This window comes from Chamaea fasciata, unplaced genomic scaffold (genome assembly GCF_029207755.1).
Source record: "Chamaea fasciata isolate MVZ Bird 193981 ecotype frontalis unplaced genomic scaffold, bChaFas1.0.hap1 SCAF_1, whole genome shotgun sequence".
NCBI classification, from domain to species: domain Eukaryota; kingdom Metazoa; phylum Chordata; class Aves; order Passeriformes; family Sylviidae; genus Chamaea; species Chamaea fasciata.
In genome coordinates, this window is record NW_027094086.1 from 150,580,105 (window position 1) to 150,605,760 (window position 25,656).

General features: G+C 44.6%; 1 protein-coding gene across 1 annotated transcript in view; it reads left to right on the forward strand.

Annotated features, from left to right (window-relative positions):
• Positions 1-25,656, forward strand: part of LOC136299804 (vasoactive intestinal polypeptide receptor) — a 111,754-nt gene that overhangs the window by 78,586 nt on the left and 7,512 nt on the right. The window contains exons 7-12 of the mRNA XM_066201746.1: positions 9,623-9,776; positions 12,834-12,894; positions 15,236-15,305; positions 19,056-19,147; positions 23,939-24,068; positions 25,128-25,169. Coding sequence (XP_066057843.1) covers positions 9,623-9,776; positions 12,834-12,894; positions 15,236-15,305; positions 19,056-19,147; positions 23,939-24,068; positions 25,128-25,169 — 549 coding nt within the window. The remainder of the gene's footprint in view (positions 1-9,622; positions 9,777-12,833; positions 12,895-15,235; positions 15,306-19,055; positions 19,148-23,938; positions 24,069-25,127; positions 25,170-25,656) is intronic.

Consider the following 25,656-nt stretch of genomic DNA (forward strand, 5'->3'; position numbering starts at 1 on the left):
ATGCACATCTCATGTTTTCAGAGTGACAAGTTGATGGGGTTTTTTCACTTTAATCCCCTCAGGACAAACTGATAAGGCCTCTACAGGCCCCTAAATTAATTTTATTTATGGAAGTTGAAGACAGATACATTTTCATTTCCAGCAGTGAAGCTACTCAGATCCATGTGGGAGCACCACTATATGCAGGCTGATGGAGAACTGGAACAATAGAAGGTTTTTTTGTGCACTTGTGTTAAAGCAAAACAGACATTAGAGAGTCAGTTTTTTCCTTGGGTATTATCTGAAGATCGCTGCTACAATCTAAGGTTTACAGCAAAACAGAGGGGAAGGAAAGAAAAAAAAAAGGCAGAACAAAAAAAACCAAACAAGCCCTAGAGAAAGGCCCTGTAAATCCTGCAAAAATAACAGAAAGGAAGCAAAGGGAAGGAATTGAGGCATCCTGGAAATAACCCAGGAGTGAAGGCAGAAGCTCAGACTCTGGCAGAGCTCTGGAGGAGGAATTTTCATTACTTGAGTGGTTCTATAATCCTGGACACAGCAGTGCCACCATCATGGGCTGGCACCTAAACACATTGCAGTTGCCAAAAAAAGAGGGAAAATGGGAAAAGTGTGAGGAAGGGCTTTATTAAAACCCCAATCACCTTCCCTTTTTAATTGTTGCCTTGTGGTTGGCTTGGCTTATCACTGAAGATGTACTCATGAGTGCCATTGTCCTGTGATTGACGAGCACAAAGCAGGCACAGTTTACCCATTTACCAAGACAATTCTATTTTTACATCTGAACTCAACTCTGAGTCATCTGACACCCAGGTTAGACCAGCCAGAGCTAATCAGCATCTCACAAATACTCACAAGACGGCTCCCAAAAATCAAACAAGAATTCCTAAGAGACAAAGTAGAAAAGCTGAGTCCTTCAAGACTGACAGTTACATAACCCCTGTTAAAATCAGCAAAGAGAAATTCTTAAATAGCCTTGAGGATCACAGTCATGGGGCTTAAAGTTGCTTCTCATGTGAGGGAAAGAAGAAGTAAGAGTTTCTTCCTGAATCCAAGAGGACAGTGTTGGATTTGAGGAAGCCTGCATGGGAAGTGGACAAGGCATGAAGTGCAGCCATGTGCACCACATTTTTCATCAGTGTAAACTGGTGCAACTCCATTTTTTTATTACAAAATTTACTGGTGCAACTGCTTTTATTTTAATACAATTTTTGCTGGTGCAACTCCATTTGTTTCAATATAAAATTCACTGGTGCAACTCAATTTATTTTAATTAGTGCAGGATCTGCCCCTGCCATGCTTTGCACATGAAATAGAGGCTGACTCATGTGACTTCCTTGTAAATCCTCACCTCATCCCTGGAAGTGTCCAAGGCCAGTGGAAGGTGTCCCTGCCCATGGCAGGGGGTGGCACTGGTTGATCTTTAAGGTCCCTCCAATCCAAATCCATTCTAGGATTCTGTTTCTATAAATGCTTTGCCACTTTCAGCTGGCTTTCAGCTGGCTCTGAGGAGGTGAAAGTACAGAGAAAAACTGAATTATCTCTTGGGACCTTGGATTTCACATGACTTTGGACTGAGCTCTTTCTGCAGAAATAATTCTCTAACAAGGGATACAATGCTCCATCCAGGTTCATTAGTGGTCCAACCTTGTTGCAGGTGGAAGAGGCACAGGGAAGAAATAGAAATAGATCCAAAAGCTCCTTCCTGATGTCCCCATTGCTGCACAGTTTTAACGGGAGCAGAAAAGCCTTTACCTGGCTGGGGCAGGGGCTGTGTTCAGGCTGTACATCCCAGCTGGTCCATCTGGGAATGGCATTTCTGCTTTATGAAGTGGTAACAAATCCACGAGCCCGGACACAAATCCAGGTTATAATGGCTTCATAAATTGCCCAATGACAGCTGACGTGAGGCAAGTATTCCAGGGCGTGCTCTTGGAGCAATGATGGGTGCATGAAAATGGAATGGATTGTGGCCTAAAGGAAAGCAGGTTAAGATAAATTGAATTAATTAGCTACTGCTAAGGCTTTAAAGTGCATTTGCATCGTGTTTCTGGGGCACTATGCTTGCAGAGCAGGAAGTTAACAGGGATAATGTTGGTTTGGGACTTCTTCTCCCTGCTCCTGAGACATACAGTGACCATGAATCCAGTTAATTGATCTGTCTGTACTCTTGATAATATATTTTTATACTTAGAGTTAAAGCCTCTAAACGATTCATCATCAAGACATAAGATTACTATTCCCATGAAGGTCTTTTATTTTTCATAAGTCCTGATAGATCATAAATTGCCTTAACAGAGACTTTCAGACTGGAGTCTGTGTGCTTCCATGGTGAGCCACTTTGCTTCTGTCAAGACAGCCTTTTAAGAATTTCTTGAATCACATTTCTTCATTCACAGATATTGTTCTTAACAGCCTAAATTTCTGTGCATCTTCCAGGAAAACCTGCAGAGCCACCCACTAGTGCAGCAATTTATTGTTTGAAATTCCCTGTTTGCCACATCCAGTGATAGGGAGGGATGGAAAGAGGCAAAGGCACCCAATTGATTTAGGAGGAGTTTTCTCCATTGAGTATTTGAAGACAATTCACTTTCATTATTGAACATAAACTTTGTGGGCCTTTTTATTACCCACCTGTTTGGAACTGGTCTACAACTACAATTAAACTAAGGGAAGAAGTGGAAGTGGTGGCTTTTTGAAGGCACTCTGGCTTGTTTGTTTCTAATTTGCTTTTTTGCTGTTGTTACACAAAGGTTTGGGTGTGCTGAGCCTAAGTTAGCATAAGTTAGGGTTTTTTTCTTTTTCTTTTTCTTTTTCTTTTTCTTTTTCTTTTTCTTTTTCTTTTTCTTTTTCTTTTTCTTTTTCTTTTTCTTTTTCTTTTTCTTTTTCTTTTTCTTTTTCTTTTTCTTTTTCTTTTTCTTTTCCTTTTCCTTTTCCTTTTCCTTTTTCTTTTTCTTTTTTTCTTTCTCTTTCTCTTTCTCTGGGCAATACCTGCCCAGTGCTATCCCATCCTCCAGGTTATGAGTGGGATATATGAAAAGCTTTTAAATAAGGTCAAGGAAGCCTCTTTGATCAAGCTGGGGAGAAGATCAGGTCTTTCTGTGTGCAAATGCAGCACGAGTCAATCAGCAGCCCTTCCCACAGGTTGTGTCTTCTGGGCAACATAAAACGAAAGTGCTGCATAAACCTGTCACTGGGAAAATGAGTTTTTATCGGTCTTCTGTGGAAGAGACCTGCAGGAATCTCAGTGTAAATCTCTTCCTGCTGCAGTGCTGGGGGGTAGCCCAGGTAACAGCACCCAAGTACCTTAAAGGAGGATTTTGACGTCTCAAGGTTTCATGATTGAGGGATTGAGGCAAATCTGAGCCCACATTTCTGCTGGATGCACTGTCCCAACTCCTTAACTAATGCCAACAGCTGCATCACTGTCCAGGATTGCATGGTGTCTTCTCTTGGTTTGGAAAGACAGGTGTCTGCCAGGGAAAAGCTGGATCTTCCCTTGGAATGGAGAATGTAAAGCCTCCTCCCTCCAAATTATTATAATTTTGAAATTAAGGGGCTCTCAGAAAAAGATATGGGAATAGGAATAACAGTTCTTTACTAGGAATAGTAAAAATGTAGTAGTACAAAAAGGCAAACAAACAGAAAAAGAAAACACTGACAGAGTCAGAACACGACCTGACACCCTGTTGGTAAGGGTGCTGGCAGCAGCCCAGCCAAGTCTTCCTGCAGTGACAGATGTGGTTCTGTTGGAGCAGAGATGATCCTGTAGAAGGGTGGAGTTTACCTCTGAAGGTCCAGTGATGCTGAGATGGGTCTGGTCTTCCTCTGGGAATCCAGTGCAAACAGGCTGTCCTGGTGTTCTGAATCTCAGGTTTTATCCAGGTAGGAATGCTTGGCTCCTCCCCCTGGGTGGAGCATCTCCCAGTGGGATGATGTAATTGTATCAGCCATGCAGTGAGCCTGGATGGCCCATGAACAGCAGATATCCCCTGGAGGGAGGATGGGTGGTGGAAGAGACAAAGAACACTGCCCCACCTGGTTTGAACAGCTGTCCCATTAACAGAAGACACCCGCCCACTCCCCCAGAGTTATGAGACAAAGAAAAACACCTCTACAACCATTTTCAACAGATGGAAATAGAATACATCTTGCATTGTAACCCAAGACACAGGGGATGTCTTCAATATATCTTTAAGCTGACTTAAATATGTCTTGGTGCCCTGCCCCAAACCTTCCACACCACAGGAAGCTGCAGAGTTTATGGGTACGAGGGAGGAACTTGGGGTTGTGTCCAAATGCAGGGCAGGTCACACAGGGGTAGTACCTTTAAAAGGTCCCTTCCAACTCAAACTAATCCATGATTCTCTGTTCAGGGGGAGGGACAGGTGAGGTCCTGTGATGGGGATTCTTGTGACTGGGGCAGTGAAACTCCAGTATTCCCAGTCCAGCTGTGATGGGTGGGATATCAATCATTCCCCTACACCCAATCCAGCTGTGGCAGGTGGGATATCAATCACTCCAGTATTCCCAGCCCAGCTGTGGCAGGTGGGATATCAATCACTCAAGTGCTCCTTTGTACTTCTTTGGTCTAAATCCTTCCTGAACCCAAATCCTAAACCTGTAACAAACCATATCCCTACTAAAGAAGGCAAGGGAGGCTTGAGTTGGCATTTCTGTGGAGTTGATTGCCTATTTTTTATAGAGTTTTATTGCATTCACAGGAGGCTGATCATGGATGTGTGTTGGGTGTGTGTGTACCTCAAAAATTCAGACCAATTCCTGTCCAGCTAAGCTGCTCATATTGAGATTGAGGGATTTATCAGCTGGCCCAGACTGACAACCTTCAGGAGTTATCAATGAGAAGAGTTGCTGCCACTGAGGAGAATGATTTATGTACATTGAGTGCAGATTCAGCTCAGTGAACAATATTTTTATAGGTGGGTCATAAAACTGATGTAGTGGCCAGTTGACCCACCTAAAAAATGAAGAGAAAGATGTTTTCCTCAGGGATAACATTACTCAAAAGTAAAATGTGCTACTGGGCACAAGGAAAAAGCCTGGCAAGGCTGTGTCTCAGTCTTCTTGTTCCCATCCTTGTGTGCCTTCTCTTTGCCTCTTCCTCTTGAAAGCCCTTGAGCAGGTCTAAGACAGGCCCCATCCTCAAGTGAACTTCTACAGTGATCAATATTAAATATTCTTATTGACTACGAGGAATTTGGAGGGAAGCACAAACGTGTTAGGGTCCAAGAGTTGTCAGGAGGGGTCAAGAGGCCAATGGCTGGAGGCAGACTCCTTCCCAGTGCTCAGTCATTGGAAGCACATATGGAAAGGGAGGGATTTTCATGGGAAAAGCAGAAGGCACATGCCTGATGCAGCTTTAAAGAGAGTAATAAGATGATACCATGAGATGGCTGACCTGGAACAGATACTGGACAGAGCTAGAGAATAAAGTAGGTATTTATTAAAAGGCCTTTAAGGACACACCTTGGGCAGGACAAGAGCCTGGCCAGGGCTATACCCAAGGTGGACCCAAAATGGTCACAAAATGGACAAATGGTCACGAGACCTTATATTTTTATACGTTTTGGTCTATTTGCATATTGGGGTTTAATTGTCCAATTACAGCTTCAGGTTATGAAGTCCCATGCTTCTTGTTTCTCCCTTCAGCCCACCCTTGTTTGTGGTTTTGGGCCTGAAAGTTGTCCTTGGTGTGCAGCAGGAAAAGGTTTGTTTTGTCTTTCTACTCTGTGAAGAGAGCTTTCCAACACTTAATGTGAGGTTCAGAGCTACACCTAAGCAGCACAGAATCTGAAAACATGAAAGCTCAAACTTAATGCATCAAAGAGAGGAGCCACTTGAGTAGATGTGCCCTCCACAAAATCATGGGAAAAGCCATCTCACTGCCACATCTCCTGTGGACATGAACAGAACAAGATCCCTGAGGAAAGACAAGGGAAAAATCTGTAAATGAGCCTGTGGAAGAAGAGAGGGTAAAAAAAATCAGCTATGGAATTCAGCTTTTGCTCTTGAAAATGCCTGTTCTAAAAATAGCCCGTGTTAGTCTTTCAACAGCGACACATCGTGAGGTCTGCTCTTTATGAAAGAAAATAAATTCCAGAGATGCAATGGCTCATCTCTGCCCTGTGTCTGTCATCTAAAGGGTAAGATATCTTACATAAAAGAGGATTTTATTCCCCAGCATTAAACCAGCCTCTCTGAAGCTGAATTTAATCAATCAGGAGGGTGGAGACCCATTACCAAGTGCTGCATGGAATAAGGTCCCCCAAAAGCCAGGAAGGGCTGTTTCCCAAATGTGCCACTGTCAAAGAGGATCAATGGAATCATCAACAATAAAACTGCACTTCTTATAGAAATATCTGCTTTAAACTTACCCACTTTAGGCAACAGTAGCTAGCCCAGGCAGTAGAAAAATATCATTATTTAATGTTAAGGTCAGGACAGTGCATCCCACTCTGTTCCAGTGCAGAACATCCCCGTGCCCAGGGGGATCCCTGGCTGTGAGACATTACTGCCATGCACTCAAAAATGATGCACAAAAAGGTCTTTTCTCCAGGTAAAACCAAAAATTCCAGGACTGGTAGGAACTGCTCAAAGAAGCAAATATTCCTCAGCAAGGAGCAAAGAATTGATCTGCTCCAGGTCCTGCAGAGAAGTTGTCAAAACCCAGCTGCTGCACATGTGCACGGAGAAATAAAGCCATAGAATCATTAGGGCTGGAAAGATCTCAGAGATGATCAGATCCAACTTCTAACCATGATCCACCTAAGCTTTGTGACAAGCCACCACCATCTTAAGGGAGGAATTAGGGCCAGAGACTGCCACCAAATTGATGTTTGGAACTACTGGGAGAAGCAGGAATGGATTTGGATCTGCAATTTCTGCTGCCACAGCCTGAGTTTGGCACAGCTTTCTCTCTGTACAGCAACAGCTCTGCAAAGTCAGGCTGGAAATCCCTTTCTGAGAGTCTCTGCTGCTCAGAAATCACTGCACTGTTTGTGAGCAGCCTTCCCTTGTCCTGTGAAGCCTTGCAGTCCCTTGTGCTGTGATCCAGCCTCCTGCCTCTGCCTCTAGTTCATTGCAACCACCCAGAAGTGATCCCCTGGTGCACAATCCCCAAAGGAAATCCTTGTTTTACAGGCAGGTGGTTGAGAAGCATCAAATCCGCCCCCTTAAACCTCTTGTCTCACCTGGGGGCTGCTGGATTAGGGCCAAACACTGACAGAGTGAAACCATGAAGGAATTCACTTTCGCACACAGATCCCTGCTGGCTGCAGACACACCAAGCAGGCACTCAGGCTTTGGGGGAAAGGAAGGAGGGGTGGGAATGTCACACAGCCACAAAATCAGGGAAGAACCAAACATGTGGTGATGCCATCGGGATGTGGCTGCTGCATCCCTGGCCTCTGCCAGCTCAGCCCTGTGTCACCTTCCCTCCCTGGCAGTGCCTGGAGTCACACACAGAATATTCTGAGCTGGAAGGGAGTTTTTTTTCCTGCTCTGCCTCCACTTTCCCCCATCAGCACCCCGTTGAAATTCTGCGTGGGGACAGTGTGTTTTTAGCCCCATGAGGGTTCAACACAGTCTGAGGGTTGACCAAGAACCTCCCAGAAATGCTTCAAAATAATTAGTGAGACAGCTTGATGAGAGGTGTTTTGAAAAAGGAAAAAGGTTTAATAAAAGAGAAAATAACAAACTATACAGAGCAGGAGAGTAAAAGCCGTGCACAGTGCAGGGAGGTCCCTTGCACCTGCTAAGACACCTTGAAAAAGCCCTGAGAAATTCTGTGCTGTCTTTTAAGTATTCAGCGATCAAGGAGGGATTTTTTTGGCTTGGTGCTCAATGGAAACATTTGTTGAGGAACAGTTTAAGGGTCCAACAGGTGCTTCTGTCTTGGCCCTGGGCTAATTACAGTGTGAGGAACATAGAAGTCTCTGGTTCTTCTTCTTTGAAAGTCCAGGAGTGAAGCCAAAACTCTTTTCCTAATATGGAAACATTTGCTTGGGTGGTGCACTGCAACAGCACCCCTCAGCAAGTCTGTGTTTATGCTGTGCCTCACGGGAGGGAGCTAATGTGCACAGAAATTGATTATCAGGAGCCCAGCGGGGTCCCCAGTGTCACACACTGATGAGTTTAGGGGAGGGATGAGGGTGGGGACAGTCCCGCCCCAGAACATTGATAAAACTCTTTCCTCACTTCTCCTTTTAACCAGAGTTTGACAGGAACTGCTTCCAGCAGGAGAGGAGTAGAGGGGAAAATAGGTTCTTGTCACTGGTGCAAATTATTGCCCTGAATTAAACATTCTACACGTGCAGGACACCAGGAAGTGCCACCAGGCAGGGAGTGAGAGCAAATGCCCCAGAAAGGGCAGGGTATCACCCAGGCAGAGCCACTGAAAGCAACAGGGCAATCCTGAGTCAACATCTCGAGGATGTGTAATGATGCAGTGGGTGCAAAGTGTCAGAAGTTTCCCTTAACTGTCAGAAATTTCCATTTGTATTTATTTCTTTGCTAAAGGAACTGTTCCCATTACCTGTGCTGCAGGGAAATCTCCACACAACAAGTTACTGTGTTTAATTATTCATTTCCTGAAGGTAAACAATTTGCCTTCCCTTTTCAAATCTCTCCCCTTCCAGAGCAATAAAAGCTGTGCATGCTTTTGTGTGTTTATCCTGCTTTTCCTGACGATCCTTTAGGAAAAAGAGGACTGGGATATTTATATTAACATAAAGAGGAGCAACTTTTTGTAGACTTGGCTTTTCACCATAGAATTCATTCCATAAGGAGTTCAGGTGCTTCTCTTGGTTTGGAAAGACAAGTGTCTGCCAGGGAAAAGCTGGATCTTCCCTTGGAATGGAGAATATAAAGCCTTCTCCCTCCAAATTATTATAATTTTGAAATTAAGGGGCTCTCAGAAAAAGATATGGGAATAGGAATAACAGTTCTTCACTAGGAATAGTAAAAATGTAGTAGTACAAAAAAAGCAGACAAACAAAAAAGAAAACACTGACAGAGTCAGAACACAACCTGACACCCTGTTGGTCAGAGTGTTGGTCTCAGTCCAGTCAAGTCCTCCTGCAGTGACAGATGTGGTTCTGTTGGAGCAGAGATGATCCTGTAGAAGGGAGGAGTTTTCCTCTGAAGGTCCAGTAGTGCTGAGATGGGTCTGGTCTTCCTCTGGGAATCCAGTGCAAACAGGCTGTCCTGGTGTCCTGAATCTCCGGCTTTTATCCAGGAAGGAATGCTTGGCTCCTCCCCCTGGGTGGAGCATCTCCCAGTGGGATGATGTAATTGTATCAGCCATGCAGTGAGCCTGGATGGCCCATGAACAGCAGATATCCCCTGGAGGGAGGACGGGTTTGAACCACTGCCCATTAACAAAAGACACCTGCCCCCTGCCCCAGAGTTATGAGATAAAGAAAAACATCTCTACAACCAGTTGCCGCAGATGGGAATAGAATACATCTTGCATTGCAACCCAAGACAGTGCTGCATAAAGCGATCCCAGAGATAACCCAGAGTAAGGGTCACTGGTAATTCATTGGAAATTTCCTTCCTATGGGAACGTGCTGCAGTTCACCACTGTTCATTTCTTCTCTTCCAGGTGGGCTGCAAGGCCATGATGGTTTTCTTCCAGTACTGTGTCATGGCCAATTTCTTCTGGCTGCTGGTGGAGGGGTTGTACCTTCACACCCTGCTGGTCATCTCCTTCTTCTCGGAGAGGAAGTACTTCTGGTGGTACATCCTGATCGGCTGGGGTACGCGTCTCTCCTGGTTCAGGGCAAATTTGGGAGGAAACCTCCGAATGGGGTCCCTCTGGAAAGCAAACCCAAACGGCCCCTCCCCCAACTGGTCTGGGAAAAAGTTTCCTTGGAGAAAAGTGGAAAAAATAATGTCTTTAACAAACAAAGTGCCCACAAGCAGAAAAAATGAACAATATGAAACAACAAAACCTCTCACCATTCTGAAGAGAGATGGGAAATTGAGAAAGTCCTTAAGGGTGTAGCTTGTCTCGCTCAGTCTCTCGTCAGTCCCTCTGGCGCTAGAAAATGCCGAGGCTCGGGCCCCGTTGACCCGCAGGTGGGAGATCCGGGTGTCCCTCTGGATTTTTCAGTCCAGAACAAGTTTAAACAGTTCCAAGAAAAAGGAAAAAAAAAAACAATCCAGGGAGCTTTTCTGTCTCAGCTAGCTAAAACTAACTAAAAGCACAGGAGATCTCTGTCCCACGGTCTGTCCATTCTGAAGACAAACACAGTCCAGGTGCAGAGTGTGGAGCAGTGAGTGCAGTTTCTGAAAACAAACTCAGCACTTCTTCTTTCTCCCACTTTGCTCTCAGAACCAGTCTGAAAGGTACAGGACATAATATCCCACATAATCAGAACAGATAACTGGGGATACAAGTATCATAAAGTCACCCCAGGACAGCATCTCCTCCAGGATGGGTGCCAGGAGCAGATCCTGGTTGCAATTTTGAGAAGGAATTTAGCACAGATACCTGGGGACTCAGGTGGGGCAGAGATGTTTGTACACAGCACCCAGGCCCCCTAAGTCCCGAGAAGGATTTGGGGTGCTGGTGGATGAGAGGCTGGACACGAGTCCAAAACGTGCCCAAAAACCCAACTGTGCCCTGGGCTGCATGAAAAGAATCATGACCAGCACGTCAAGGGAGGTGATTCCATCCCTCTGCTCGCCTCACCTGAGACTCCACCTGCAGAGATGCATCCAGCCATGGGGCCCCCAAAATAAGAAGAATGTGGAGCAGTTGGAGCAACTCCAGAGGAGGTCATGGAGCTGCTCCGAGGGCTGGAGCCCCTCTGGGAGAGCTGGGAATGTTCACCTGGAGAAGAGAAAGATTCAGGGAGAGCTCAGAGCCCCTTCCAGGGCCTAAAGGGGCTCCAGGAGAGCTGGAGAAGGGCTAAGGACAAGGGATGGACGGACAGGACACAGGGAATGGCTTTGAGCTGACAGAAAGTAGATTTGGACTGGATATTGGGAAGGAATTCTGTGATCCTGACTGGGATCCCGAGTTTGATATCATGCATTGACCTTAAACTGTAAGGATGGATCCCAGCAAAGCAGAACTCCTGGACTAAACCAGACACTGAATTCAGGCCAGCCAGCTGCCCTGAGATCCCATCACCTGTGTGCTAGTGCTGAAAACCTTCTGCTCACTGCACTGGTGGTTTCTCCAGCCTTAATGCAGATCCCATCTGAAACACATCAAATAAAATTAAATTAAAATCATATAATTAAAAAAAAGTAAAATAAAATAAAATAAAATAAAATGTAAACTAAACTAAACTAAACTAAACTAAACTAAAATAAAATAAAATAAAATAAAGTAAACTAAGAAAAATGGTGAGGAAGAGAGAATTAAGCCCTTCACAAAGTACCTCACAACTGAATTGCTGACTTATGCAAATTAGTCCTACCAGATCAACTTCTTTTATTTCTCCAAAAAGGAAACAGAGATCTCATTTCCCCTTTCATGCCATTTAGTTGAAGATTTATATTTAAATAAGCAAATAACTTTCTACTGCCTGCTCTCAATAACTGAAATTGAGAAATAATAAAAACAGGGAAGAATCTTGAGAAGAGGAGGTAAAATGAAATTGTGCCTTGTCCAGGGACACTCCTGGGCTCAGGATTTGATCAATTATCCATGGAGTAACTTCCATTGAAAGTGACAGGAGCTACGCTCAGCTTCACACTGCAAAGGAGAGATGATTCTCTCTGCTCTGGGCAGAAGGAGGGATGATGGGAGAAGGGCTTGTTTCAGTTACTCAGCTCAGACCTTCTTTAAACTCACCTTGTGCTCCAGACATTCTTTATTTCAGCACTGGGGAGCTGGCAGGTTTGAAACAAAAATGCACGATGGTAATGATCGAAATCAAAGGAAATTTCTTGCACTCCTAATGTGCCCTGGGGTTGCTTGGGTACAGAAGGGCAATTCCAGAGCAAGGCAAGTGCTTGAGGGAACTTTTGGCCTTTCAGTCATCCATCATTTGCAAGAGCACCAGGGATGGATCTGGAATGAGTTATGCATGAATTAATAATTCGGATGCACTAATTACAGCTTTTACTGCCCTTAGTATGATTACACTTGGAAATCACTGGTAATAAAGTGCACACAATCTGTGAGTAACACAGAGCAAAGAGATCTGTCCTTCCTGGAGTATTTCCAACCAACTCCAGTCAAAGACAAGAGAGGGAAAGAAGCCAGCACAAGGATGAGACAAGACCATCCTAATCTGGAAGATCAGGAAGTGAGGAGCAGAGGCAGCTTCACCTGCCCAGCTGGAGACAGCTGTGTGTGAACTTGGTACTCCAGACTCCCTTACAGGGCAAAAGAGTCCAGGGATATTTCATATTTATTGTTCTAAATCAAGCATTCAGTGTACCTGGATGACCTGCATGTGAGAAACACGTAATTCTGCCCCTTGATGCTGAAGAGAGCCTGTGGTGACCTCCTTAAATACAAATGCCCACACTGTCCGTGTCTCAAGTGATCCCTATTCCCTGCACATCACACTGGAAGGTTTTTCTAGGTGCTGAAGCAGGAATATCAAAGTGCTGGGAGCAGTTCCAGAGAGCTGATCTTGCGTGGCCACAGGGAGGGAAAGGCAGCGTTGCCTGTTTGGCATGTGAGGGTTGAAAATGTGAAGTGTTTCCCCACCCCTGAGGGAAGGCATCCCCTCAGTCGTTCAGGAGAGATGGAGAGAGAGAGGGAGAGCAGCCCTGAGAAATGAGGCAGATTTTAAATAATCTGGTAATGAAAACATTTCTGACAGCAACACCATTTCTCCTTTCCTCAGGTGCCCCCTCCGTGTTCATCACTGCCTGGACTATTGTCAGGATTTACTTTTTCGATGTTGGGTAAGCCTGTGCACTCGATCATCTTTCCCTTGTAAATCTGCTCTCCTTTATGGCCAAGGAAAGCCCTGCAGCCTCAGCTACCCAAAACCCAGCAACAGTGGCACCTCTCCCCTGCCACCAGGAACCAGGAAACGCTCCAAGGTCTTCCTGAAATTTCATTTTAGGCCAATTACTCACCCACTTTGCTTCCCAGTACCTTGGTCAGGATATTTGCAGGGAATCTGAGCAGACCTTGATGGTTTCATTTGTCCCTGTGCTCAGAGCAGAGCTTTGCCCCCTGCAGAATTGACACTAAAAATACAATGGGGAATTAATACACACACCCAATACTCTCCCACAGGAAAAGGCTAATTTTTTTTCTTTTTTTTTTTTCTCAAGCAGATTTTAGGATCTATTCTTCATCCCTTCATCCCTAGCAGCAGCCTTTGATTTTTTGTATAAGAAGCAGATAGGATGCAGCTAAGAAAATGAGGCAGATACCAGAGTTATCCAAGGATATGTGCAAGAAAAGAGGATTTGATCCTGAAATCCTCATTCTTGCTTTTATTCAAGCAGTCAGACGGCAGTAATTGGAAAGGGTTTTATAGGAAAACACCACAGAGAGATGCAGAATCAAGTGCTTATTCTGTCCTCAGTGTGCATTCCCTCACTTCTTGCATTTGCATCCCGGAGTTAAATCCATTCTTCCCCTCCAAACGTGTCCTGATTTGCCCTTTTTTCAGTGCGAGAAGCAGCTCAGATTCCTCACTGCATTTTTGACTTATAGTCACGCCAGCACATTTCCTGAGGGCTACTCACTTCCTCTATAGTTTCACTCTATCTGCATAAAACTGACCTTATTTACTCTGTTAATAAACAACCTCTACAATGAGACAGAGACAGGAGGATTTAACCATTCTGGACACCAGTTTTTCTTACTATATATTCCCATTCAGCTCCAACAATTTTTAATAAGGCTACAGAATCTTTTGCATTTTCTGGGGGCTTTAAAGCCCTACATTTCTGTGCTGAGTAAAACAGAGTATGAATTTACAGAATATATTATTACCTAACACAGATTTTTTTTTTCATTACCTGCAGAGAAAAATGACAGGAAATTAATCCAGATTAAATAGACCCCAATTAGGTAAGATTGGTTAAACAACACTAAGCCTTCATTTAAACATTCTAACTCCAAATGAAAGTGACCTTCATTCAGACTGCCTCAATTTATTTCAAAAATGAAGTGCACTAGACGTAATTAGGGCCACTTTAATTCTAAATGGAAGGGCAGCGTACACCTGACTGGAAGCATCTGTATGTGAGCAATTTGCTCCATCTCCCTGTAGAGTTGGGGCAGATTTAGTCAGTGTAGTCCACAGAGTGCAATTTTATATCATCCTAAAGCTGATGCTTAAAATAGATCTCGGGAACTGTGCCCTAAAAGTGCCTCTCTTCATCTCGCACTGCCTTCCCTGACAACATTTGGAATTAGAGGAGCTGAATCTGGGTGAAATTGTCTACAGCAGGCTCCACCAATCTATTCTTACATGAAAGCAGCCCAATTTCCATCAATGCTTTCCTAAAAAGTCCACCTTCTACCATCTGACTGTGCAGATAAATGTGTACCAAGCCGTATCAGTCATTTCCACATCAGTCCTTTCCTCTCATTTCCTCGTTGGCTTTAAAATGCAGTCCCAGGTGTGTGCAGACAGCTCTGGCCTCAGGATGGAATAAATCCCACCCTGGACCCTGTGGCCTTTTCTAATTCAATACATAGCTCAGGTACAACTGATTTGGTTTAGTGGGACCAGTCCCACCACTGGCTGTTATTTTTTTCAGAAGGACATGATGGGTTTTGTTTGGGGTTTTTTTCTGTTTGTTTGTTTGTGTTTGGTTTTTTTTCTGGTTTTGGTTTTTCGAGGGTTTTTTCTGCTCATGCACTGTGCTTAACAAACCCCCTCCATCCAGGATGGTGGAGAGCACTGGAGCCCTGATGAATCTTTTCATAGATTTTGATTGATTTTCATGGTTTCAATAGAATTTCCCTGCAGCAGAGCTCAGTGTAGGAGAAATTAACAAAATCACCATCCTCCCCCACATTCACCCTGCCTAACATCCTCCAACCCATTCCATGGCCAAGGTGAAAAAATTGGCATTGCATCTGGGATATCTGGTACTTTCCAGTGCTCACAGCCACTGCAAAGCAAGTTTTGGCCGTTCCCAGTCCAAACACACGAGGTTTAATCCTCTTCACACAACCCAGCCTAGCAAAACTTAGCTATCAGGGAAAGCTGAGAAGGTGACAGACCTGCTTGCTTGCTGTGCTTGATGTTTTAAGTCTGGCTTTGTTTCTTTTTAGGTGCTGGGAGGAAATAGTGGAATCCCCATTCTGGTGGATCATTAAAACTCCTATTTTGGTCTCTATTTTGGTAAAGTATCAGCACGTTCTGCTGGCTGCAAAGCCATCTTTAGTCCTAACTGGGGAGGGGTTGAAGGGGTGTTGAGAAGTGTCCTGTAAATGTCCATGGAAAATGCACTGCCAGGTAAAATCCCGTTGAATATTTGCTTTAAGATGAGGAAATTCCTCCTCCAGATAAATACCCTCGCCTGCAGCACTGACCATGGGAAGAGTTTGAGTGACCAGGGTGAGGGTGAAGCCCACTTGATGTAGCTTTGACCACCTCCATCCCCTTGGCGGAGTGTCCATGGGAGAGTGTGGCCACAGAAAATCAAGGAATGTGGTTGGACATCCAGGAAAAGACTCATTTTGCCCCAGGAATCTGTGGATGCCTGAATTCCATCAGATGGCCCGTGCTAGGAGTGGTTTTGGCCAGGATGATTTGTTCAGTTGTAGGTGTCAACACTACAAATCAACATGACATGAGCCCTACCATGAATTTCCACTTAGATAAAGAGGGAGTAGATGAATTCCCTCAAGAATTTGCCTCCTGCATCCAGTGCAGAGTTGCATTCCAGCTGCGTATTTTTGAAGTTCTAGAGGAGCTTGGCTAATTTCCAGATAAATCAACAGAAGTGTTTTACTTTAATTCTCTGGGTATGATCAATCCTGGCCATAGAAACCAGGACACTTCTCAGGAACTCTGGGCCCTTACATCCTTGTTGAACATTGCTCTGTTGGGCATGGATCCAAACCTTTAAGTCAAACGAACTGGAGTTAAACTTAGTTTTGAGTTTTCTTAAATTAAGTCAAGGATGTGGGAAGGGAAGCAAAAAAATTACAAATCAAATCAAATCAATCACCTTTAAACAGAAATCTTTCCTTAGACATTCTTCTTATTCCATGCATATTATGACCTTTACCAGAAGAATTTTTTTTTTCTGTAACATTTATCGTGCAGGGATTCCAGAAAGAAGGTTTCAATAATGACATCTTGCTCTGTTTACCTCACTGGAAAGAAATACAATACTTAGATGACACATCTCCAAATATTTATACCATCCTGGAAAGCTACAGATAGTATTTTCCCTTTCCTGAGATAAGCTTTCAGTCAAAAAAACACACCCTTTTATTCTCCTCGGATCAATGGGTCTGTATTTTCCTTTGGCCAATAAATCTTTTCCTCATTGCCAAACAGAATTTTCCCAGCAGCTCCTGATTTTCCTTCAGCTGATATCCTATAAATCTGTCCTAAAGGAAAGGCATGATAGCCACTGGCTGATGAACAGCAGGTTTCTCCAGGGGGTAATGCAGCATTTCCTCCAAATCCCTGGGAATACAGCTGATATCTCAGTGTAAGCAAGAAATACATATACAAGATCTATAAGATCTTTAAGGTACATGAGATATATCTTGTGTACAAGGTGTTAAGCACTGATTGATTACCTTTGGTTTTACTCTAGGGATAAAAAAATAATCTAAACGACTTCTCCAATATCCTGATTCCTGTATCTTATGCCATGGAATTCCAAGGTTATACCAAGCCCACATATCTCACCCCACTCTGTGTTTGCTCTTGACCACTCCAAGCCAGCACAGTCAGAATTTAATTGCTCTGTTCTTGCTTTCCTTGCAACAGCTCATGTGTTATCAACGCTCATTAGTTTAATTGATCTAGATAATATTGGTTTGAACTAATAAATTTCACTTGCCATCAAATCAGACACACAAACTGTGGGGTTTTTTTGAGGAAATAAATACAAACAGAAACTATGATAAATGACTCAGGATAAGTAAGAAGTGATTAAGCAATGCATCATAACCAAGAAATGCAATTAATTTCCAATCATTCATAGGCTTTGAAAATAGGGTGTCTATTTGAGAGATGGGCTTCAGACTGTTTTATTCATCTGTTGTTGTGATAAGTGTAGGAACTGCTGGAAGAAATCTTATAATCTATTTTTGCAGGGAATCAGATTGGCTGGTTTAACACAATCCCTTCCAGCTGCTGAACCTCTAAAAATCAGAATCATTTGCACATTCACTGACCATGAAAAGATAAAGAAAGGGGTTGTGTGCTAAACTAAAACTAAGTCCCCAGAAATCTGTCATTGCTTTTCTGTTGTCTGTGTTGCATGAGTAATACGATGACTCAATGGAGAGGCCCTTGAAAGAAGCAGATTTGCATTCAGTTCATGCCATCAGGACATTCCCATTCCTGTTCTACACCTTTGCTGTTAAATGAGGTTCACATTGCTTGAGTACATCGGTAGAGCACTGTGAGATATGAAAAGAACCATCTAAAATCTGGGTATCAGCTGGACTGCTCTGGTCTGACATCCCAGGAGGGAATGTTCCCCGCTGCCTTGGTGAGGTCTATCCCTTGCTGCACAAGGTCTCCAGACAGGACATGGCTAGCATGATGCCCTGGAGTGGCTGCCTAGAGCAGAGGCTAGACAAGATTAAGAGAATAAAAGTGGGTATTTCTTAAAGGCCTTCAATAATTGGTGCACCTTGGGCAGCCAGAAGCCTCCAAGGGGCTACATCCAAGGTGGACAACAGTCACAAGTTTATCATGTAGTTGTAAGTTTGGTCCATTTACATACCAGTGGTTAATCCTCCAATTACAGCTCCAGGTAATTAAGTCATTTACCCTCAGTTTGCTCCCCCCTCCAATTCACTTTTGTTTATACTTTTTGGGGCCTGAGACAGCAAGATGTCCTTGAGTTTCAGGCCCAGAGAGGAATTTTTTTGTCTGGATAAAACTGGAGAATAGCAGCTGAAAGGCTATGGAGTTTTAGAGTTATACACCAAAGCAGTACAGGATCTGAAAAATATAAAAGCTAAAACCCTACGGCTATTGGAATTCTCATCGAGCCAGATGTTTTTAGCTCTAGGAGGGTTCAATACACTCTGAGGGTGTCCAGCACTTCTCAGAATGGCTTAGAATAATTGCAAGATGGCTCTTCAGGTGTGCTTTATAAAGGAAAGGTTTTAATAAAAGAGAAAATAACAAACAATACAGAAACAACACAACAGACGGGCACAGTGCAGAGAAACCTCTTGCACCTGCTAAGGCACCCCAAAAAGCACTTGAGCACCTCTGTGCTTCTTCTCAAGTATACAACGATCAAGGAGGGGCAATTTGGCTTGCTGCCGATAGAAACAGCTACAGGTTTTGAGAAACATTTCCAAAGCCCAACCAGTGCCCCTGTGCTGGCGCTGGGCCAGCCACGGTGAGAGAAACACAGAAAGTTCTGGTGCTTTCCTATATAAATCAGGAGCAAAACTGAAACCCCTTTTCTTTATTTGGAAACATCTACCTGGTCATGGTCATGGGGGGATGCAGTGCAACATAAAAGGGGATTGAGCAGAGGGCGGAGTGGATCCTGCTTCGTGTTTTGGTTTGGTTTCCCTGGCTCACCGCGCTCAGCAGCCGGCCCCGTGTCACCGTGTCACCGTGTCACCGCCACTTTGCCGACGTCGTGCGGAGCTGTGCTCGATGGGCTTGACATCATCATACTTGGGATGTATGACACGAAGTCCCAAGCAGGCTGATGTCAGGCCCAAGATGCCATCCTGTGTCGGTTTTCCATGTGTCCCCAGCCCTCCCGAGCGGGGCTCTCTGCTCATGGCTTGTTAAAGGGCAGCTCGTTCCATGGCAAAAAAAAAAAAAAAAAACAACAAAAGCATTCCAGTGAGAGGAATTCTCCCCTAGTGATGGGCTCTTCTCCCTGCAGGAAAATGCTGATGTTTTACCCCTCTCTTCCCATCTCGACAGGTGAACTTCATCCTTTTCATCTGCATCATCCGTATCTTAGTCCAGAAGCTGCATTCCCCAGATGTTGGGCACAATGAAACCAGCCAATATTCGTAAGTCCCAGACTTTTCCAGACCTAACCTGTGGTTTTTGGGAAACGTGCCTGGCTGCTTGACAATTAATTATTGCATCTTGGTTCATGATGGCGTCTGTCTGCCCTGATCAAAATCAGTTAATTTTAATTGCTTAAAGCAGATTAGAAATCAGGAAATGGAGCATTTGCCAAAACAGCTGGGCAGGTTTTATGTCAGTTTGTGGCAGGTGAGAGGGATTTCTACTGGGATTAATGATGAAGAAATGAGAGTAATAATAATGATCATGAAGCCAAATACAATTTTTTCTTTGAATATTTAATATTTATTGGATTCTGAAGGCAGAAGGACCCTGATGGAAAACAAAAGTTGTTCTCTACAGTGTACAGGATTTTTTTTCCTGACTCTCAGTTTTAAAGGAGAGATCTAGAAAATTACCATTCAGTAGGATCTATGGCAAATATTCCTTATCCTAAAAGAGATCTCTAAACAAGATTGGATTAACTCAATACATTTCTCTTCTCTGTTGAGAAGGATCACTGTCTTACAAGTTTTACTTGGCTTAATGCTTTTATTCCAGGGATATGACGTTGACCTTATTGAGGTTTTATATAATGAACAACATGCAATAGAGATCAACATCTTTCTCAGTGGCCAAGGCTGGTCTCAGCTGCAGTATTTTAAGAGTGAAAGAAATGTCTATGTCTATCTGCATGAATTTATTCTGGCTTCAGTGCAAATAAAATAAAAGTCCAGACCAGATTATTTTTTGACTTTTCCCCCTGTTCTGGCTTCACTTTTCAGCTATCCTGGATATTTATTAAATGTTTCCTGGGAAAGAATTAAATGAAGAAAGCCCAGTGTCTGCATGGTCACTGCTCATAAATCTTTGTCTTTGGAGGGAACTGTGCTTCTGGGTACCCTGAAAAACCTCAGTTCATCTTCCTGCAGGATGGAAAACAGTAACAATATGTTCCTTAAATCCTGCCCAACCACGGCACTGAGACTTTCTCTCTGGTGATGGTGAATTATTCATTTAATCTGCCTCGAGAGATTCTCAGATTTATGAAAGAAAATGCCAGTTTTTGACCTTAATTTTTCTGGCAGCAGCCAAAGCCAATTACCTGTTTTTTTCTGTCATCACAACACACCAACCCTGTTACCAGACCCTGTTCTTTCTACCACCTCCCCTTCTGGATTTCTAATTGGGAATTTTATCTTTGCACCCCAGGTTTGCAGCAGGTGCATAGATTAAATCAGCATATTTAAATATGTTCTAATACTGAGCAGCATCCTGGCACTGCTGGCTCCTGTTCTACTCAGCAAATATGCTGCCGACGTTCATCTGAAGAGTTCTTCCCAGATTATCTCTCAGGTCATGCTGGGTTTTGGGTTCAGGACACATTTTCCAGTGAGGTGGGAGCTGCCAGGAAAGCTCTTTTTTGCCTCATAAACAAATGTGGGGCACGTTGGTAAAACACAGAGTTGCCCTCACTGACCTGCCCAACAGGGGGTTCTGCTGAAGGACAACTGATCCTGACACCTACAGATCCTCACCTTCCCTCACCACCTGGAAAGATGCCTCAGTTCCATTAGGGAATGAATCAGTTGCTCACTTCACAGAATCACAGAATCCCACAACATTTTGGGTTGGAAGGGACCTTAAAGCTCATTCAACTTCAATCCCCTGCCATCAGCAGAGTCACCTTCCACTGTCCCAGGTGGCTCAGAGCTCTTTCCAACCTGACCTTAAAGTTTTAGGTTTCCAAGCCACAGGGGGTGCTTTAGGACACTTTCCAATGCTTGCATGGGCCTGTCACACAGGGCATAGGCTCTACGGGACACTTGTCCCCTGGCACCTGGCCACCAGCCACATCATGCTGGGGCAGCTGGAGATCTCTGTATTCACTGCAGCAGGTACAACACACCACACTTTACTATGGAAGCAAATATTAATTGTCTGAAACTGGAGGTTAGATCCCCCCAAGGCAAGATTTTTACTTTTGGACAGCAATCCATGGAGCCTTCTGGGGTTCGACTGCAGGACCCAACAGTTCTTAGGAAAAAAACTGCAGCTGAAATGTTGAGGGACCTGGGGGTGTTTAGCCTGAAGAAGAAGAGGCTCAGGGTGACCCTACTGCTCTCCACAACTCCCTGAAAGGAGGTTGGAGCCAGATGGGGATCGGGCTCTGCTCCCAGGCAACAAGAGACAGGATGAGAGGAAATGGCCTCAAGTTGTGTCTGGAGAGGTTAAAGTTGGACATCAGGAGGAATTTCTTCACCAAAAGGGTTGTGAAGCATTGGAAGCAGCTGCTCAGGGAGGTTGTGGACTCCCCATCCCTGGAGGTGTCTGGGGAAGGCCTGGATGTGGCACTCAGTGCTCTGGGATGGGGACAGGGTGGGCATCAGGCACAGCCTGGACTCTATGGTCTTGGAGGCCTTTCCCAACCCAAAGGACTCTGTGATTCCGTGTGGGTTCCTCCTCCCAAATCTGAAACAAATCTGTTTTAAACCAACAGCACCCTGGATAACTCATTTGCATTTCTCCCTCCTTCTCATGTGTTTTTAATATTGTTTATTTTATATTGTTTATTTTCATTTTCAATTGTTTACTTTCTACAAACACAGCCTGCTGACATGCTGACAGCATTTCTCAACTCCAAAAGGTCTGAGTTTAGCTGCAGGCTGGAAGTTCAGGTCTGGTGCTGACTCCCTCATTAATGCTGCAGACAGGGAGCTGGGCTTCCATGTACTGGAAGCTCTAAAAACGACTCTCCCAAAGCAGTTTTCTGGAAATGACAGGGACATGTGCAAGAACAGGACAGCAATATTTCAGGGAAATAGAATTTGTCTTCTGCAACAGGAAACTTGAGCAAAATTCATCTCTCCATTCTGTCCATGTCCGTGGATCAATATTGGCATCAAAGTCCTCTGAGTAACTTTTCCATTATGATTTCAGGGAGCGTGACTGAAATATTGGTTCAGCCTTGCCCACTCCCAAGGACAGGAGCAGGTTCCATGCAGGTTAATGGACACGTGTTTTCCCAAAATTTCCTGTCACCATGTGTATCTGGGACAAAGGGGGTGTCTAGGATGTTCTGGAAATGAGAATAATGAGGGGTTTGAGAATCCATGGCTTCCAGCAGATTTAACCAGCTTTAGACAATCCCCCAAGCAGTTCTGCCTCCTGCACAGCCAGGCTTGAGCTTCCTGGGAGGAATTACACTGTGACTGGGTGATGATTTTCCTGAGTTCAGTGTTTAGGTGGTGGAGTCTTCTAAAAATCACAGAGCCCTTGCCTTGGTGCCAAAATAAAATCTAAAACTCGGTATCTGGTGAAGCTCAGTGTCGGGAGCAAGGGACAGGTGTGAGGTGCGCAAATTGGAGGAGGGGACTCAAGTTTAGTCATTTATGTCCTTTTCATTACCACAGTTCAGCCCAGGAGGGAAAATATTGTAACTAAGGCCCCAGTGTTGTCTTCAATGATAAGATAAAATTTTCTAATCCACTGGAGGTTGCAAACAACATCTCTGTCAGTGTGGTACACAAAAGTAGCACCACATCTTTCCCTCGAGGCTGATGTTCTCCAGAGACTGGGGAGAGGGGAGAGATCTCTGCAAAGCCATTGTTGATATTCACTGAACTCTTGGGAAATGAGAGATTTTCTCACATGTCAGGAGCTGGGGAGGGTTAGGGCTTGGTGATGCCAGCATGGATCCCACTGGCCAGAGCTGCTGCTGGGAGGGAGGAACAGGGAGCACTGATGATCACCAGAGACACGGGCAGCCCTGTGGCAGAGCAAGACATGCAAGAGAACTCAGATTTTGGACTCCTATGAACAGGGATGTGCCTGCTAGTGAGGGATGTGGGAAAGGCAAACTCCTGTGAAGCTCCTCAGCCACCTGCAGGCTCTCATTTTGCCTGGGATGAGCCACAGCCTCCAGTCAGCCTCAGTGCTGAGCTGTCTCTGGGCCTGGCCCAGGGAGAGCTGCAGAGGAGCTCTGGCAGACTCTGGGATGATCATCCTCTGCACGGAGCTGCCATTTCAGCCTCCCAGTGGGCTCGTGCAGGTGGCAAATAAATGAAGATGGTCTGAGAGGTCTGAGCCTGATGAAGCTTTGGAGGTGGAGGGGTTGCAGGTGGAAAAATAAACATTTCCAACGGCCAGAATTTCCAACAGAATTAATATTTCCCAGCCTTAGCTTTATTTCCTCCAGAAGCCTCCAAGAGTGGGGGAGATGTCACAGGATATGAGTGACCAAGGGAGACAAAACCCCCACAATCATCCTTAGACCCTTGATTTAATTCTCTTTCTACCAACTACTACTTTTTTATAATGATTGCATTTAATACATTATCATCTCTTCCTAATTAGACCACTGATTACCCAGCGTGATGCCATTAAGCATTAATGCTGTTCATCCCCCTCCTTTGGAGACATTCATTGTGCAGTAGCCTGTCATTATTCTGAGCTAAACATACCATTTCTCTCCCAGAAGCTGTAATTTTCAGAAATCCCAGGCAAACAAAGACATTGCTAGATGATGATTTAGCTTGTGGAGATGAAAAAAAAGATCTCTGGTGGGAGGGGAAGAAGAGAGGAAGGAGAAATAAATACCTCCAGTGGAGCTACTGGGAATAAAAATGTCACATTTTATGGTGCCACCAGGTCTGAAATCACCAGCCACCTGCAGTCTGTTGGAAAAGGAGAAATTAAAAATTTTTGGGGGTGCACAGGGCTCAGCTGCAGGATTCCTCAGCCTCTTATCCCCTTCCCTCTCCACTCATGGCTCATGTTTGTCTTTCCAACAGGAGGCTGGCCAAGTCCACTCTGCTGCTGATCCCTCTCTTTGGCATCCACTACATCATGTTTGCTTTCTTCCCCGACAATTTCAAAGCGGAAGTGAAGCTGGTCTTTGAGCTCGTGGTTGGGTCATTCCAGGTAAGCCACCTTTTGGGTCACCAGGTCTGTCACCAGGGGGAAATGCAACGAGCTGGACATGGGTTTTTCCTGGAGACGCCCCACACTGCTCTTGTACCTTTGTGGAAAATCTCACTCCAGCCCAGCCAGGATGAAAGATAAATTTATATTTTTTCTTCCAGAAGGAGATTCTCTTCCCTCATTTTAGGAAATGAAAAGGAAACGTTCCTCTGTTCATCGGCCTCTCTGTGTTTTTTTCATACTTAAGGGAGAAAAATAAGCACCTCAGTTCAGTTTTTGTGTTATTGAGGTGCCCAAGGCCAGGGTGGATGGGGCTTTGAGCAGCAAGTTTCATTCAGTGGTGAAAGGTTAAAATCCTTGTCTACGTCATCATCACTGCACACTTGGAAATGTTCAAGAATTGTACAGATGTGGCACTTGGTGACATGGTTTAGTGATGGACTAGGCTGTGATGCCTTGGGGAGGCTGAGCTGGAACAGAGACTGGACAGAGCTGAAGAATAAAGTAGATATTTATTAAAAGGCCTTTAAGGACACACCTTGGGCAGGACAAGAGCCTGGCCAGGGCTACACCCAAGGTGGACCTAAAATGGTCACAAAATGGTCAAAACAGTCACGAGGTCTCACACTTTGATAAGTTTTGGTCCATTTGCATCTTGGGGTTGAATTGTCCAATTCCAGCTGCAGGTGATGCAGTCCCATCCTTCTTGTTTCCTCCCTTCAGCCACCGTTGTTTGTGCTTTGGGGCCTGAACACTTGTGCCAGTTGTCCTTGGTGTGCAGCAGGAGAAGGATTTGTTTTGTGTCCCTGCTGTGTGCAGAGAGCTGAGTGACACTGACTGTGAGCCCAAAGCTGCACCCCTGGGCACCGCAGAGTCTGAAATACGTGGAAGCTGAAACTTTAGGCATCATCTGTGCTAGGGGAATGATTGGGCTGGATGACCTTAGAGGTCTTTTCCAACCTGAACAGTCTTGTGGTTGTGTGATCTCTCCTTTGAGAGCCGAATGAAACATTCTCTCCTTGTTTGCAGTGCTAAAATCCTGTTTTCTCCTTTCCCCAGGGATTTGTGGTGGCTGTTCTGTACTGCTTTCTTAATGGAGAGGTAAGACCAGACCATCAGTGTGTTTTGGTTAATGTTTGCAGCTGGGACAAAATGAATGTGTGTGGAGAGAGGATTGAGAAGGGTTCCATTCCTGATCCTGATGTTACAGTATTGGGGGGAAGCATCCAAACCACATCTCTCTCTCCAGGAAAACAATTCCACCATTTGCCTTACAGCTTTCAGCACAATTAATAAAAACAATTAATGAACACATCAAGACTTTTGTGTGTGCACTGTGGCTTTCCTGCTGAGCCCATCCTCTCCTCATGAGACAGCATCAGAACTCCTGTGTGAACTTGCATAATCCCTGATCCCAAAGGTCCACCTTCAGCAGGGCAGGATAAATCCCACCAAGCCCAGCTCATGCTTAGTGCCTCCTGGAATCCTCCCCAGGATCACACCCACTGCCTAAAGAGAACAGGCATTGGTGTGATTTGTTAAGCACAGAGCAGTGCAGGTGCACCTGTTTCTGCCTTGCAGGAACAAT